General features: G+C 42.3%; 2 protein-coding genes across 4 annotated transcripts; one reads left to right on the forward strand and one right to left on the reverse strand.

Moving 5' to 3' along the window:
• Positions 1-1,538: 1,538 nt before the first annotated feature.
• On the reverse strand, positions 1,539-4,979 carry LOC105922316 (GTPase IMAP family member 8). Its single transcript, XM_036150339.1, has 2 exons — positions 3,507-4,979; positions 1,539-2,539 (listed from the first exon to the last, which is right to left on the reverse strand). Exons 1-2 carry the CDS (start codon positions 4,171-4,173, stop codon positions 1,908-1,910), a joined length of 1,299 nt encoding a protein of 432 aa, XP_036006232.1. The 5' UTR covers positions 4,174-4,979; the 3' UTR covers positions 1,539-1,907.
• A 3,057-nt stretch (positions 4,980-8,036) lies between these two features.
• Positions 8,037-9,334, forward strand: LOC118566697 (amyloid-beta A4 precursor protein-binding family B member 3-like). Of its 3 annotated transcripts, none has more exons than XM_036149840.1 (4): positions 8,037-8,132; positions 8,321-8,402; positions 8,477-8,560; positions 8,767-9,334. In XM_036149840.1, exons 2-4 carry the CDS (start codon positions 8,321-8,323, stop codon positions 9,153-9,155), a joined length of 555 nt encoding a protein of 184 aa, XP_036005733.1. In that variant the 5' UTR covers positions 8,037-8,132; the 3' UTR covers positions 9,156-9,334. The 3 variants fall into 3 exon arrangements, with proteins under 3 accessions (XP_036005733.1, XP_036005731.1, XP_036005734.1); XM_036149841.1 differs by lacking the exon at positions 8,037-8,132 and having other exon boundaries at positions 8,169-8,402; positions 8,767-8,882; positions 8,964-9,334; XM_036149838.1 differs by lacking the exon at positions 8,037-8,132 and having other exon boundaries at positions 8,167-8,402.
• Positions 9,335-17,244: the final 7,910 nt, after the last annotated feature.

Here is a 17,244-nt window from a genome sequence, read left to right on the forward strand (position 1 = left end):
TGGTGTGGCCGGAAGCTTTTGTACCAGTCTGTGCACGTCTCCCAAACGAAATTTGGGTAGATTGGTGAGGGACTGTGTGAATTCCCTATGTAAAAACACTGCTCGCGGAGAAAGCGGAAGTAAAGATACCCTGCTTCACCGCAGAACGGAAGTTGCATGACGTCACTGTGAAAAGGGTCTATTCTGTCTATTTCTTTATATCTGGGCGTGGCCGGTGAGAACACGCCTGTTTAAAGTTAATCACAGTCCACTGTCCCCTCCCCTCAGGTCCAGTACCAGAAGTGTCTGGTGGCTCAGACCCCACCTCCTAGGACCAAATCATGGCGTACGGCTCCATCAAAGGTTAAACGGGCCAACTCGATGGACGGCGCCGCCTTTCCGCCGCTCACATCCCATCACCACAGAAACAGCAGCAGCTCCACCTTGGTGACCAGCACCAAGGGCAGCAGCAGCAACGTGAGGAAAGGGATGCTGGCGTTCTTCGAGACGTTCCGCAACAAACAAGCTGCCACCTCGTAGCGATGGGGGCAGGACCGCCGGACGCCGCTGGTCCCACCGGACTGCAGAGACATCGCCGGGCCAGCGTCCGACTTGGCTGCAGCCCTGAGGGTCTGAGCAACACCTGAGGGTCTGAGCAACACCTGAGACGAGGCCCACCTGAGGAGCAGCCGGTGGGTTCAGTCTCTGGATGAATGTCTGCAGGTTTCTGACCAATCAGAGCTCTCGATTCCTGCACCTTCTTCCCTCTAGAACAAAGCAAACTGTAGAAAACACACCGAGCCGCCTCAGGACCTTCAGACTTTAAATGTGAATGAAACGTTTCTCCCTGAGGGTCGTGATGAAGACAAGGAGGATTTCTGTGTCAGACTTAGATTTCCCTCAGAAGTGGTTAAAAACAGAGATGTCGGCTCAGAGAGCAGCTCCTCCCTCCTTTGGTTCAGCTTCTCCTGGAGGGAGCCTACCAAGCTGCAGTGGCAGCTCCTCACCACCAGGGGGAGCAGACGAGTCGCGCATCATTACCTGATTCCTCTGCAGGCTGTGCTGATCTAAAGGATTCAGAAGGTTTTAAGCTCGTTTTGTCTGTAAATAAAAACAAACAATTTAATGATGTCATGTATAAATAAACTAAATAAAATAAAGAAAATCCTTCATTCTGCTGCTGATCTGACACTTTAATCTGTTTTCTTCCTGTTCACCTGAACTCTTTAGTTTTGTTTATGTCCCTCCTGTTTTATTAGTTTACATTATTTTCTAAACTGATTTTCTATAAGGTGTGAATACCTAACTTTGCATTTTATTGTGAAACAAAAATAAATAAAACTTTACCAGCATCTGGCAGCACATGTAAACACGGAGGGTTAGGAATATGGTTTTAATATTATATTTATATTTATAAAACTACAAAACTGGATATTTTACCCAGGTTGCAAATGACTGGATGAACCTGCTGAGTTTCCTTAGAGTGAAAACTTTGAGCCAACCTGTCAGGAGGATCTGATTTAATTAACCTAGAGAGCCTATAAACTGACGAATTCCCACAGCTTGTATTTCCTGCAGTGTAAATTCACTCAATCAAAAACTCACAGGGTACCAACATATTTGAGACATTTCCATCTAGCTGCCTGCTGACGATCTTCTGAATACCAAGGACAACCTGTCACATTAGACACCCTGAACAGGCTGGACTGATTTAGATGTTTTATCAGAAGTTTGGGTTGACAGATCAGAGAATGTGGACCACAGCAGACATCAGGATGAGATCTTCATCAATAACTTACACTTTATCACAGGAACCTTTATTGGAACATTTTAGGACCTCCTGCTGCTGTCTGCACAGATGTTGTCAGACCTTCTCCCTCATCATTCTCACCCTCTGATGGAGGAGCAGCCTTAGGTTAACGCCTCTGTTACTTCTTCCAAAAACCTTTTAATGAAGAGAAGAAAGAGTATCCTGCCTGATCTTCTCTCTGATAAATCAGGCTGCCACCCTGTGAGATCTTCTGGATTTTGTCCAGCAGCTCCTGGACCTGCTCCCTGTCCTCCATCTTCTTCTTGTTGAACACGTGGTAGTGCCCGCTGCAGCTCTTCAGCAGCTTCTGCAGGTTGGTATCCTCTCTGATGAACTGCTGCATGTCTGTGTCTTCCAGTCGGTCTCCGTAGGTGAACAGCAGCATGGTGTGTTTGGAGACAGCAGGACCCAGCATCATCTGCAGCCTCTCCATGGCTTTTTGTTCCTGTCTGCTCAGTATTCCCAGCTGAATGGTGAGCAGGAAGATGTGAGGACCAGGAGAGCTCAGCTTGACTGCTGTTTTCAGTTGTGACTTCACCTGTTCTACAGACAGCTGAGTGCTGAAGAGTCCAGGGGTGTCCACCACAGAAACTCTGAGACCTTCAACATCACCTTCTACCTTCTGAGGCCTCAGAGTCACGGGGACGGAGCTGAACCGACAGTCCAGAACCTTCTTTCCCAGGATGGTGTTTCCTGCTGAGCTCTTCCCCACTCTCTCCTGACCCACCAGCACCACTCTGAGGTCTGAGCCTGAAAACAACAGAGTTCATCAGAACATCCCAGTCCATCTGGGCCAGTCCTCACACATCAACAGTCAGAACACATGCAGCTTCAATCAAGAATGGAGTCTGGTCTTCAGGGAGATCTTTTATTAACACATGGAGAACAGAAGCTGCAGGAGGAGGTTGTTCCTGAAATGATCATTGACCCAAACACAACGCTGATTTAATTCCTGCTTTCCTGATCTGGGCTTTAACACCAGTCCTCCTCCTGAAGCCTAAGAACAAAGCTTTTGTTACCAAAGGTCCAGCTTCTGATTCATGCTATCTTCAATTCACTTCAGTTTATTTAAAGTGTATTAATGCTTCTGACACATGTTCTCCAAGGAACCAGACATCCAGTTTATACACAGAGATATTAAATCAAAATCAGAGTCAGACATGAGAACATTAGTGAAATATTTATTTCAGTAACTCCATCACTCAGTGAAACCTGTTAGAAAGATTAATTACACACAAACGGATGAAACAAGCCTTTATTTCTGCTAGATATGAAGAATTTATGCTGACAGCCATGAAAACACAACGTTTCAGATCAAAATATTACATCAGACTAACAAAACAATACATTAAACAGGTTTAATGAAAAGTATGTTTAATGCCTCCTTATAGGTGTTATTTTAATCTAACAAACAAGCAGAACCAGACCCAGTAAGCCTGGTCAAAAATGATGAATGCAGTAAATGGCCTGATGCTGACGTGTTTATGATCACGTCAGCATCTGAACTTTTACTGTATAACACAGGCGTCCTTCTTCACAGCCCCAACTATAGCTCCCACTGCAATGCCCATACCCGCCCCAACCAAAGCTTCAACAGGACCAGCAACAGTTCCAACAGCAGCTCCAGCAACAGCTCCAACGGAAGCTCCAATTATCAAGGAACGAATAAATACGTTATCTTCCTCCGCCTTTCTCCTTACATCGTCAGGATTTGTACCTGGATTTTCTTTCATAATCCGTTCAGTCTCTTCTTTGATGGCTCTCTCAGCTTCTTGGAACATATCGTTGGTGTAGTAGCTTTCTCCGTTTTTCTGAACCATCGTGTTGATCTTCTCCAGCAGCTCTCGGACCTGAGATGGGTCCTTATTTCTGTTGTTAAAGACGTGATATCCTCCAGCACACTGCTTAACAAAAGAGCAGAGAGGTGGACTATTGTTAATGAAGTCCTCTATGGGGACCTCCTCCTCCAGATCATCTCCATGAGTAAACAGCACCATGGTGTAATGTGCTGCCTTCTCTCCAAAGACCTTCTGAATTAGTTTGACTGTTTCTTGTTCTTCTTCTGTGAATCTGCGTAGCTGGATGACAACCAGGAACACGTGAGGAGCAGGAGCAGCCAGTGAGATGCATCTAACTATCTCTCTCAGCACCTCCTCGTTCCTGGTGCCAAACAGGCCTGGAGTATCCACCACCTCTAGAATCTGACCATCAAGCTCTCCCAGTTCTTTCTTACAAATGGATGTCAAGGAGGAAGGAGACAGTTTAGATTTAAACGCCTCCATCCCTAAGATGGTGTTTCCTGCTGCACTCTTCCCAACTCCAGTTTTCCCAACAAGCACCATCCTGAGGTCTGGTTCTCGTGGTTCTGTTGGAGAACAACACATTAATGATGATGATAAAGACTGGAAGTTGACTGAGTTGAATTTGTTAAAAAGTGGTGAAGTTGTCTGGGATTCTGCTGAGCTGCTTCAGATCTTATTTGCCAGTATAACAGCATTTCATAGAAGATGATGCTATACGCTGAAGACACACTCCTTTATAGTTCTGTATTTGCACAGCACCACTGTCCTGGACCGTCACTGAGTCAATGTGTCCATTATGGTAATGTGTGGATGGGTCACCATTTAGTCCAGAGTCATGGACTAAAGTCTAAGGTCATTCTTTCTGGATGCAAACAGGTCATGGTTAGAGATCAAAACTCCTCTGAACTCAGTGAGGGTAAAACCTGTAGAGTATGTCAGACAACTGATTATGACATAAAGGATTTTCTAAAATCAGCTTGCTACAGTTTTAAAGTTAGAGAGTCTATAAATCTGCTTCATTTGCAGTAGTCCCACTCATTGAATGGTTTCTTTCCTGTTTTTTGTAAAATAAAAATCAATCATATTACTACATAATCTCTGTTTGTCCAAGGACAGAAGTTAACATCTTGCTGGTTGATTATTAAGGATTGATTCATTTCTGGCCTAAAATATACCAGTCAAGAAGGAACTTTTTGGATCCCTCTAATCATCAGACCTCATCAGCCCATGTTTTAAGGACCATAACTCCTCAACCCTCCATCAAACTTACAGAAAATCTGAGTTTCCCCAGAAACTGTCCATCGTTCAGATCAGGACTGAAGATATTGTTGTTTTCTGTGGCTTTTCATCAACAGATAGTAAAGAATTACAATAGTCCAGCCTTGAAGTAACAAATGCATGGACTAGTTTTTCAGCATCACTCCTGGACAGAATGTTTCTAATTTTGGCGATATTCCTGAGGTGAAAAAAGGAAACTCTGGAAACCTGTTTAATATCGGATTTAAATGACATGGTCGACAATTGAAACGTGGATTTATTATCTATCTCTCTCTCTCTCTCTCTCTCTCTCTCTCTCTCTCTCTCTCTCTCTCTCTATATATATATATATATATATATATATATATATATATATATATATATATATATACCTTATGCAATATATACAATATGCACCTTTTCCTCCTTTTGGCACCTTATTTTGATTATTGAACTGATGTGTGACAAGTGAATTTCTCCACTGTGATATCAATAAAGCTTATCTTATCTTATCTTATCTTATCTATATTTTCATGTTTTTTATTTACATTTCTAAAGTTTTTGACATATTAAGTTATCTTGGGCCTTGCAGCAGGAAGGTCCTGGGTTCAAGTTCTGCCCTTGCCCTGGGTCTTTCTGCATGGAGTCTGCATGTTCTCCCTGTGCATGCAAGGGTTCTCTCCAGGTACTCCGGCTTCCACCCGCAGTCCAAAAAACATGACTGATAGGTTAATTGGCCTCTGTAAATTCTCCTTAGTGTGAGTGTGAATGGTTGTTTGTCCTGTTTGTCTCTGTTGCCCTGCGACAGACTGGAGACCCGTCCAGGGTGTAGCCCGCCTCTCACCCAGTGAACGTTGGAGATAGGCACCAGCACCCCTCAGGACCTCATGAGGGATAGGAGTGTTGGAAAATGGATGGCTGGACTGAAGTTATAATGGAAGCAAAAAGTTGAAGATTTTTTTTGAAGTGCCTCTGGAGCTAAAGTGCTAACGATGAGGGTGATGGTAAGGGGAGCTTCTTGACACTTGGGGCTCCTCACCAAAGAGAAACCGTCTAAATGCCAAGAATAGAAGCTGCTCAGCAGATAGAAGAAAGTTAGGGTTGCTGCACTAAAGATTGCTCCGTTAATCATGCAGAAGGGTATAAATAACTCTAGACATGATATTTTAATCAGAATGTTAACAATACCACATGATAAAACTCAAGCACCTGGTTTCATTTCCTATATTAGAATCTAATTCAGGGAAGAATGAAAATATTTTAAAATCTGAATGTGATGATGTATGCAGAGTTGGGGCTGAATTGTAATCATAGGCCATTTATGACCAGTCACTGTTCTGGTTTACCCAGACCTGACCCAGAGGAACATCTGGTCCACATGTTTGTCTTTCAGGATCTACTAACTGCTCTGCTCACTGTAAAAAGGGAACCAAAAGTAAGTAAAAATTTCTTCAAACTAGTGTATTTTTCCTTGATTTAAGCAGGTAAATAAGACTATTAATAATAAGATTTTTTGCACTAAAAATAGGAACAATTAGTCTCCATTATCTTATTATCTCTAATTTCAGGTGCAAGGTATCTGATTATCTTATGTAGAGGTATATATACTCATTCCATTGGCAAATAGAGTTATTTAACTGCTCAAATTAAGATATATACATTCATTTCAAGAAAATGTTACTTACTTTCAGTTCATTTTTGCAGTGCTCTGCATGTAAGAGATAATGTGCACCTCCGCCCCTCACACTCCTGTCTGCCTGTTTATGTCCCGGCTGAAGCTAAAGAGATAAACTGGCCTTTCTACCAAAACCCCTTCAGACAGAAGCTGGTGGTTGCATCGAGTCAGAGACAGGAAGACTGTGGTCACTGCAGAACAACAAGCACATCTCCATGGCTTTAGCTCCTAAAGAACTAAACTCTGCAGCTGTTGGGTTTTTGCTGGAGACTGACAACATTTCACAGTTATTAATAAGACAGAAATGAACTTTCCTGTCTTGAGAAAAACTTTTCTGACATTGTTCAGTTTAACCAATAGTCAATCAGACAGATTTTATAGATTAGGTCTAGTTTATCCAGCAGTGTTTCAGAGCTGATAGAAAACAACTTTTAGTGAATAAAGCTGGAGGTTTTACTCACGAAGCATGTGGCTGGCCATGTCTACGTTTCACAGCTAGTTGATCTCTGCTGACGGTACCGATGCAGGAGCTCAGATGCTGAGCCCCTCCTGCCAGCTCTGGGTATTATCTGCTCCTGACTCCTCCCTCTGATGCCTCTGGCTGGAGCACAGTCATGGTTCTACGTCAGTAATTAATAACCTAAGCTGGGTTCTAAGCATCAGCACTAGACAGCAAACCTGACAAGAATCTGATTCAGTGGAGCCAGATTCCTAATGGAAAGTCAGAAAAACCGGAACCAGTCTAGTTGCTGGAGGGTTGAAGGAGAAAGCCTCTCTAGAAATGATGGACAGAACCATGATGGACAGAACCAGGATGGACAGAACCAGGATAGACAGAACCAGGATGGAGGAACCATAATGGACAAACCAGGATGGAGGAACCACGATGGAGGAACCATGATGGACAGAACCATGATGGACAGAACCAGGATGGACAGAACCAGGATGGAGGAACCATGATGGACAGAACCATGATGGACAGAACCAGGATGGAGGAACCATGATGGACAGAACCATGATGGACAGAACCATGATGGTCTGAACCATGATGGACAGAACCATGATGAACAGAACCATGATGGACAGAACCATGATGGTCTGAACCATGATGAACAGAACCATGATGAACAGAACCATGATGGACAGAACCATGATGATGGACCATGATGAACAGAACCATGATGGACAGAACCATGATGAACAGAACCATGATGAACAGAACCAAAGTGGACAGAACCATGATGATGGAACCATGATGGACAGAACCAGGATGGAGGAACCACGATGGAGGAACCATGATGGACAAAACCATGGTGGACAGAACCATGATGGACCATGATGAACAGAACCATGGTGGACAGAACCACAGTGGACAGAACCATGGTGGACAGAACCACAGTGGACAGAACCATGATGAACAGAACCATGGTGGACAGAACCACAGTGAACAGAACCATGATGGACAGAACCATGATGGAGAAAACTAGACGCAGCATCAGCTCCTCATACCAACTGTGAAGCACGGTGGTGGAGGGATGATGATGAGGGCTAGTTTTGAGCTGCTAACAGCGATTGGACCTCTGCATATCAACGTCCTCTAGAGTCCAATGTGAGTCCATATCAGTCCAGAACTGCTGAAGTTAACACTGTGGCTGCAGAAGGAGGTTCTGTTGGACCGTGGGGTGGACTCAGTTTTTGTCATGACTTTACTGAACACCATAAAACGATGATTTTCCTTCTGGCTGCAGAGCTGAGATCTTCCCTTTGGGGTCTGACTGAATCCTGTCTTCCATGCAGATGATGTCTGGCAAAGCCCTCATGAGGCCCTCGCGCTCTCTCACCCTGGAGAGCCTCTCACCTGAAGACCTGCCCAGACAAGGTGACTCACCTGCTGACGGCGGATCAGCTGATCACACCTGGTGTCGGTTCTGTATTAATGACCTGTTGTTTCAGTGGAGTTTCTAGAGGCGGTACGGCAGCAGGTCCAGAAGTTTGAGGTCCAGTACATCGGAAACCTGCCGGTGTCCAGAGCCATGGGTAGGACAGAGACACACCTGGTACACCTGAAGTTCCCTCTGTAGACGACCAGAGACCTTCTACAGGAACTCTGTGTCTTTAGCTCCTCATTAAACAGAATAAAGATGCGGGTGTTCCTCAGCACCAGAACATTTTCAGTCCTCCACTGCTCAGCAGACCCAGTTCTGATGGAGGGGAGGTTCTGTAACCGCCTGCTCTCTTTGCAGGTATGGAGGTGCTGAACAGAGCCATCGAAAGCATCATGGACTCCACCGACCAGGACGACTGGGAGCGAACCGTCATCCACATCAGCGACAAAGTTCTGTCTCTGTGGAAGGGGGAGGTACCGTCCTGGTCCCGGTGGGCCTCAGGTGATACGTCCCCTCACCTGTGTTTAATCCTTACCTGTTACCTGTTCTGGCAGGATGGAGACGAGCCCCTCTGGGAGTGTCAGGTGCGATTCCTCACCTTCCTGGGCGTCGGCCACGACAGCCACACCTTTGCTGTGATTGTGGACGCCGGCACGCAGCAGTTCGAGTGCCACGTGTTCTGGTGCGAGCCGGACGCAGGGATCCTCTCTGAGGCGGTGCAGGCTGCGTGCATGGTGAGCGGATAAGACCGGACATCTGGACACGGCTGCACTGCTTCTGTTTCCTCTGACTGATAGCGGTTGCTTTAGGTTTGAAAGGTCAGGTCACTGGGTTGGGCTCAGTCGCAGTATTTTATGAACGCCTCCTTCCTGCTGCCCAACGCACCATGGCATCATGGGTAATCGGGCTTTTTGCTCAGCCAAGACTTTTAAAAAAGGACTGAAAACATTTCAGCAGAACTAGTTTTAATCACACACAATAATATTACACACACACACACACACACACACAAATATATATATATATATATTAGGGCTGGGCAACGATTAAAATATTTAATCGCGATTAATCGCCCTGATTAATCGCGATTAATCGCGATTAATCGCATTGTATTTACAAACTCCAAGAATGAATTCAAAAGTAGTGTAAAGAGCACTTTTATTTTAATGTTCTGCTGCCATATGAACAAAAGTGTTGTAACATTTGTAGCACTTATTTTATACTGGATATTTTCAACCCATCTATTGAATTTAGTGCACTAGTTGATCTTTTCTTCATAAGAGAACAGCAAGCACTGCAGCCAAAATATGGTCTTTTTTGACCTGCTGTATATTAGCCAGTCCCTAAGCTTGATGTATCATGAAACTGTTGACCTTTTGGGTTTTGTGTTTTTTATTTTATTATTACAATTAAATAATAATAATAATAATAATAATAACAATAATGTTATGTTCAGTGTTTTTTCGCTAATCCACCTCTTATATATTTCAATCCTTATGTCATTTTGTCTGTGTTGTGTGCACCTGCCTGTTGCTTTAATCCTATAAATTTCCCCGTCGTGGGATAAAAAAAGGATTAGCTAATGTTATCTTATCTTAAATAACACTTTTTAATATATGTACTGGGTTCTTTCAAGGTCTTAATTACATGTTATGTGTGGGCTCCAGTAACATCCATCCATCCATCCATCCATCCATCCATCCATCCACCCACTGATCTACCTGGATGTTCCCTGGAGGACTGAAACGCCTCAGTCAGAGACATCAGTCTGTGGGTCTGTCGGGGCAGTGAGAGAAGTTTCGTCTCCTCTCTCCGTTTCTGGGGCTCGACGTTTTCATGTTTTTTCACGTGCTTAGATAAATTTGTTGTGTTTCCACTGAAATGAACCTGCTTTTTACAAAACATACAGCTTGACTTCATTTACGGTATTAAAATAAAGCCAAACGGTGCTACTTCCTCTGTTCATGTTTTTTTTTTTGCTGCTGCGGTCTCTCTCAGCTGTTTGTGTATTAAGTTTGTGTGAGAGCTGAGTGGGCGGGCCAGGCTGAGCCTGCGTGCTGATTGGCTGGCGCCGCTGAGCCATGTACGAGAGGGGAGGGGGAGCGAGAGAGTGCTGCCGTGACCGCGCGCTGCAGTCAGCGCGCCTGCTGACTGACACTGACTGAAAGCATGCGAGCAACATGCGTTAATGCGCGATAAAATAAATATCGCCGTTAATAGTCTAATGAATTAACGCGAAATTAACGCGTTAACTTGCCCACCCCTAATATATATATATATATATATATATATATATATATATATATATATATATATATATATATATATATATATATATATATATATATATACATATATATATATACCTACATAGCTGTCAGTATGTAGGTATCATTATATGTCCAGACATCAGAAGACTCACAATGACACATATACCACTGAATCCTTCAAATAGGCAGGAACCAAGCAACAGTCGCATATAAAGGTAGATTTGAAAACATCAGTGGACTGCATACACAAAAAGCTACATACACAAACTGCTTTTAGAGTGTATTCATCAGTTAAAGTGCTTCTCTCATTGTTTAGGTGGCTGTGAGTGAAAATGGTACTCTAGCAGGTATTGGTGATGTAACGTCAGAGAAACAGAAGCCATCAAGTAGATGCGGAGCTGCACAGAGGGACTCAGATTATGTCCAATGTAACAAATAAATGTCCAGGGCCAACCTGAAGCCCACCACAACCTGCCTGACTGACCCAGTTACCTGCTCTTCCATCAACACCTACAACCTAAATCTAAACTGACCAAATAAACTAAACCGGAGTACATGATGGGTATAGCATGGATCTAAAAGAGCCTCACTCCACATTTGGGATGTTAACTGGAGTTACAAACAAATTTCCAAAGAGCCTTACAAAGGCACTGAAAGCACTTGAACATTTTATATTCCATCATTACAATGTAAACCTGAATATAAATACATAGTTTTATGTGATAGACCAACACTCATTAGCACATAACTGAATAACAAACTCCTTTATGAATAGGAAATCTGAAAAGTGTGGCATGCATCTATGTTCTAGAGTCCCTACTTTACAGAAACATACCCCCCCCCCTTTTTTTTTTTTTTGACTTGTGGAGCACGTCTCTACCAGATTTGTTCTACATTTATAGATTGAAGGTGAACCTCCTCCAGGTTGTTGGCAGCGTGTAAGAAGTTTTTGTACCAGGGCTGTCCAGTACTCAGCTTCATCTATCCTCCCATCAACTCTGACCAGCTCCTCTGTGCCTGCATCACAGATTGATGTAATCGCCACCACATTTCAGGGTGTCTATGGTGTGATCAGGACATTGTGCTGATTTAGTTATCTGGCATAAATATTGTTTAGACTACAGCAGCTTCTTTCATGAGTTTGCCTTTGTTTTGTTTTACATGTCAACCTGCAAATGGGACATGTTATGACTTCCTTTCAACAGTTTCCCAACTTATATAAAGAAAGGTTTTGGAAATTCAAAGCTGATAGTAGTCTTGTCAACAGAATCTCCCACCTGAGCTGTTGATCTCTGCAGCTCCTCCAGGTTCAACTTTTCTATAGCTTAATCTCTCATCTGTGTGGTGTGTTCTTTGGTCTTCATGATGTTGTTTGCTTATAAAGGTACTTTAACTTATGCCGAGATTAAATTACACACAGATGGAGTTTAGTTGCCAGGTAAGGTACTCCTGCTGGCCATTGGCTAAACTGGATGTAATTTAGGAGTATTTAGAGCTGAATACAAAAAGTTAACACACTTATAACAACCATTATAACAACCATAGATGCTTTCCTACCACTTCAGTTACTTCCAACACACTCCTTTTTAATGGGCAGTCACATAAAATCTCTATAAAACACATTGTAGGTCCGTGAGTTTTTGTAAAAAAAAAAAAAAATTAATTAAAGTACAAAGATTATTAAAAACACGTTTTTTGCAAAGCACCACATTTAAGGTACTTACAATAGCAGCAATGGTATGTGCAAATTAGAATATTGCAAGAACATATCAACATGTAATAACTATATCAGTATTGCCTCAGGTTCAGGTTAAAGGGATCATGGTGCTTTGCTTCAAGCTTTGTATTCCATGGAGGTTCAGACGCTTATTTTAGGACCAATTCTGAAAAAAAAAGAAAAAAAAAAAGATTTCCGATAGCAATATTATTTCCATGAATAGCATGAAATCAGAGTGAAAATACAGTTCAATGGCATGGAGAAGTTTCCATTTCCACCACTTGAGAGAGCTCTTGCAGCTTCTGCTTGTGCTCGTCCTCCCTTTCCCCTTCACCATTTTACCGCAGATGGTTTGATCTTGCAGGACTCCTATTTTCCACAGGGTAATGCAAGTTAAAGAGTGAGGTGAGGCTATCCTGTTCATGGTCACTCGGTGGGCAGCAGATTGCCTCCAGAAGCGTACTGTGTCCCCCATGGCCTCCCCTATAGTCCAAAAGAAGCAAAGTAATTGTGTGAGGATTATCACTCTCCTATTACAGCAAATGTCACCACATCGCCACCACTCAACCTGATTATGTCAATAAAGAAACTTGTTGGCAGTGTTTACAGGCTCCGGAAGCAGGACCTGGGGGACTTGAGCTGCTGCAGCTTAAGGCCAAAAGGGTTGATAAGAAATAATAAAAAAAAAAAGGAAGGAAGAAAAGAACAAGAAACTGACCCTCAGTGGCAGGGCTGCTGTAAAACCCGCAAACGCAAGGCAGTAAACACACTCTTTGTTTTTCCTTTAAGCAATTACAGGGACAAGATTAAATCTGACTGCAACAGCAGTGGATAAATATTGAAGTAGTATTTGGTTAAGTGCAAACAGTGCACGACAACAACATTATTACTCATTAGGGTTTCAGGCAGCAGAATGTGTGTTTCACACCACAGATTTTCCCCGTTCAGCTTTTTCTAAAACATGCAAAGATATTTCTGTTACTTCTTTGGTACAAATGACCCGCAAAACCACCAATGAATAAAACATGAAACTAAACAATTGTAAACAAAAGGAATGCGCCATTACTGCACATTTTCATAGTTTTCTTTTTCTTGTGGTCTGGGGTTTCTTCTTGCTTTATGTGTTATAAACAAACAGATAATTCTGCGAGGCTTTTAGGTGTTTTCCACCACTGTCCATAAAGCTGACATCAAAGCTCATGCTCCCACTAATCCGTGTGCGATACTGAGGTAAACGGGTCTGTGTGTTGATACCTGGCCTGCTCCTACATGATGACAAAAGGCGGATGCATGCTCTGCGGGGGCACTTTGAGCTCGATTAAAAAAGTAATCCAGTCTACTGAGAGTTGGGGAAGTGAGTGCAGAGAGGCCCTGAGGTTAGGCAAATAACAACGTGTACTTTAGTGCCACTTTTTCTTTTTAGCAACATCTTCGGTGTTGTGGGAAAAGAACCAATCTTGTCTTTCAAACTCTACTAGTTGATGTAGTTAACTTGAACAAAATAACACCCTTCGCTGATTTTCCTCTTCTAACTGCACAGCATTAAACAAATATCAGTGTAGAGGCAATGCGTTTCCAGATGGAGACCTAATTTAAAATAGACATCTGGTCATATGTGCTTCCAAATGTAGCAGTTGCTCTTTGAAAGCAAAGTTTTGTTATTTTTTATAGCTTATAGAGATATCTTTATTGCTTTACATGATAAACCCATCGTATAATATATGCATCCTTCATTTACCTAACATCTGATCCAAGGTGATAAAGCCGTTAGTCAGCAGTGATGTTTTGTGGTTGCAGAACTGGCAGGCATCTGTATATAAAACCTATAGCCCTACCTCTTATGCTTCTCAACTCAATTAAACTGTTCAGTTCAATTTAGTTGAGCTCATCTTTAGTCTATGGGTTTGTGCCCATCTCTTATGCTGATTGGGTGAGAGGAGTGTCTATTCAGTTTAATCAGCTTCAATTGAATCCACTTTAATTCAACGGTGTTCAGTTTAATAATACTAATAATACTACTACTACTAATAATAATAATTGAACTTTATTGATCTCACATTGGAGAAATTCACTTCTGCATCTTAACCCATCCCCTTGTGGAGCAGTGGGCTGCCACCGTACGGCGCCTGGGGAGAGTTCAGGCTGTGCGGATTGAACCGGGTAGTTGCAACCTTCTCAGAGCGCAAGCCAGACGTCCCTCTCCCCAGCCACATGGGCCAGCTCCTCCGGGAGAATCCTTATGCGTTCCCAGGCCAGCCCACGCCCCAGTCTGTCCTTCCACCTACCCATGAACATGCATGACGTGTAGGAAGTGCCACTTTCAAATCTCCAGGCTCTCTAGCATTGCCAACTATAGCTTTAAACTTAAACCATTGACCTCAACCCAATTCACTTTGATTCGGGTCTATGCAAGTAGATAGGTGAACATGTTTGGTGGAAATGGTTGAAAGGGGAGGAGTGGAACGCTCTGTTACCTGGAGGGGGTGAAGAGAGTGCACCAAAACGAGTTGTTCTCACATGCACCTCAGATCAGGGGTAAAAGATGGGATGTGGGGCAACAATAACCAACAATTCAGACCAAAGCATTGATGTTTCACTTTATATAGACCACTACTGAATGATGTAAATGTAAAAAGAAGGCATCGAAAAGCATATGTCCCGTGACAAATCAAATAAAGGTTAAAAAATGGACTTCAGTTCCTGCAGTTGAAAACGTTTTTGCTCTATTTTTGAAAAGCTAACAACGACACTAACAATGCTCTATTTTTAGGGGAAGCAGTTTGGATGTGAATTTACATATGGAGAACAGCGCTTCCCTGAAGCTAATAGCTTGGATCTTCTCACGCAGTAGCATTGACTAGCTAAAGTTCTTTGGGTGAAGGGTGGCAAATTTCAACGCAAAAACTGAATTCCAGTTGCTTTGCTTTTTTTTATTGCCATGTCCTGAATGACTGAGAAATGTTAGCAGCATTCATCAATAAAGTCAAACTTTCAATTCAAATCAAATACAATTCAGCTCCCCTTCAGTTTCAGGCCAATTATATTATGCAAATTCATTTTACTATTGCTTTAATTTGCCCTCTATTCAAACAAAATAATTAAGCGCAGGAAAATGCACTTTGAATGAAGAAGGTAAAATGATGACATGGTAATAATTAGACACGTAGCATATCTTAGATGTTAATGTCATAACACCACTCTAACTAAATTTGTTGAAAACACATTGACTGTAAACCAACTAGTATACTACTAAAGCAATCATGATTCCAGTGTGTTACTCACTCAAATCCAGTAAATGAAGAACTACTCGGTACCAAGTGTGTCTCACATGCAGAAATAAAATCATGCACTATCATCAAGAATGTAGAACAAGACATAGAAAATATAAAACCATTATGTTCCAGCAGCTGCATTGCCTCTGAGAATTTGACAACAAAATTAGAGTACGTTTGTTCACGTATCTCTGCTTGCAGTTGCCAACCGTGATTAAAACCACGATTATATCATCCGAGACAAGGAGGGAAACAAAACCAAATTGCAGTCTAAGGACTGGGGGATACCCTGCCATGTACATGCAATACTTTCCTAAAGTAATGTGGTGAAGCATAGCTGGAACTGTCATAACGAACCAAGGATGATTTATGGTTTTAACTTGGGCAAAAAAAAAAAGAAACGAGGGATTCAAGTGAAGCAGGTTGCTTTGTTAGAAGTGTTGTGCACCTTTCAGCACCAGAAAAAGAAAACAACACATGGAAACTTCGGAGCACAACAAAAGCAAGTGAGGTGAGCCAAACTTATATATTTCCCCAGGCTAATGTATGTTTCAGGCCTGCTGGGAGTGTTTGCTGGATGTTGAGTTAAATGTGATTGTGTTTAGGTGTGTGTGTCGTTCGAGGGAGGTCTTATAACAATGCAGCTTGACTGCTTCGAACAATCAATACAGTGTTACCTTACAAATTAAAGGTGCAGTCTATGTGTGCATGGAGTCTAACAAAGAGGAACGCACCATTTAATTACAAAGACAAGAGCAGGAGCTGTTGTCGACTAAACAAATGCAATAATGTTTTAAACATTGAGCAAGAAAACATTTCCTTTAACAGTATGAGCTATGTCATATATAATTAGCTATGTCAAACATTATAGATGTTAAAAATCTGTTGCATTTATGGATTTTTATGGATGTATTTTACACATACCTTGTATTGCAGTAACTGTATGCTGCACAATTTACACTACAGTGCACTGCAGTGTAACATTGATTGATCTGAATTGAAAAGCATGGCATCTTTCAGGTTTTTCCTTCCATGGTAAAAACCAAAGCAGTTAGAGCGGCATAAAAACTCCCTCAAAATGCATCCACTGGGGACCAGAGATATGCCTCCTTTTACATGAAAGCCTGCAGTTCTTCTCAAATCAGTGACTAAAAACAATAACCAGAGAACTTACCTTTGCCTAGCTCCTCGAAACAAAGCACATTGAGCTGAATAGCTTCTCCATATAGGCAATACTTAACTTGCAAGTTAATAACTCCCAAAAAATGAAAGTGGCCAATACTGTTCCTAGCAGAAGTATTTACACCCCTTGAATTCTTTCACATTCTCATTTCCATTAATAAATATCTTATCAATCCCAAAGGGAAATTAAGTGTTGTTGTCACTCATATTATGCGGTTTTCTCCAAAGAGTTGATTTACTGTATATGCCGATTAATGTGGACAGAAAATATCTTCTGCAGCAGTTTGTCTTACAGCGGATCTGAAGTAGCCTCTGATTGAAGTAGCCTCTGATTCTGCCGTTGTGTGACAATCTGAAGAGACGGCTTAGTTTTGTCCGTAATGTAATTCAATGA

This window comes from Fundulus heteroclitus, chromosome 18, assembly GCF_011125445.2.
Source record: "Fundulus heteroclitus isolate FHET01 chromosome 18, MU-UCD_Fhet_4.1, whole genome shotgun sequence".
Classification (NCBI taxonomy): Eukaryota; Metazoa; Chordata; class Actinopteri; order Cyprinodontiformes; family Fundulidae; genus Fundulus; species Fundulus heteroclitus.

What these genes read in the sequence shown, in the direction of transcription:
- LOC105922316 (XM_036150339.1), bottom strand. Translation starts at nt 4,173, where the DNA reads ATGTGTTGTTCTCCAACAGAACCACGAGAACCAGACCTCAGGATGGTG. An exon ending in GATTATGAAAGAAAATCCAG is followed by an intron (nt 2,540 to 3,506) that starts GTACAAATCCTG and finishes TGTTGTTTTCAG; the next exon opens with GCTCAGACCTCAGAGTGGTG.
- LOC118566697 (XM_036149838.1), top strand. Translation starts at nt 8,315, where the DNA reads ATGCAGATGATGTCTGGCAAAGCCCTCATGAGGCCCTCGCGCTCTCTC. An exon ending in TGAAGACCTGCCCAGACAAG is followed by an intron (nt 8,403 to 8,476) that starts GTGACTCACCTG and finishes CTGTTGTTTCAG; the next exon opens with TGGAGTTTCTAGAGGCGGTA. An exon ending in GCCGGTGTCCAGAGCCATGG is followed by an intron (nt 8,561 to 8,766) that starts GTAGGACAGAGA and finishes CTCTCTTTGCAG; the next exon opens with GTATGGAGGTGCTGAACAGA.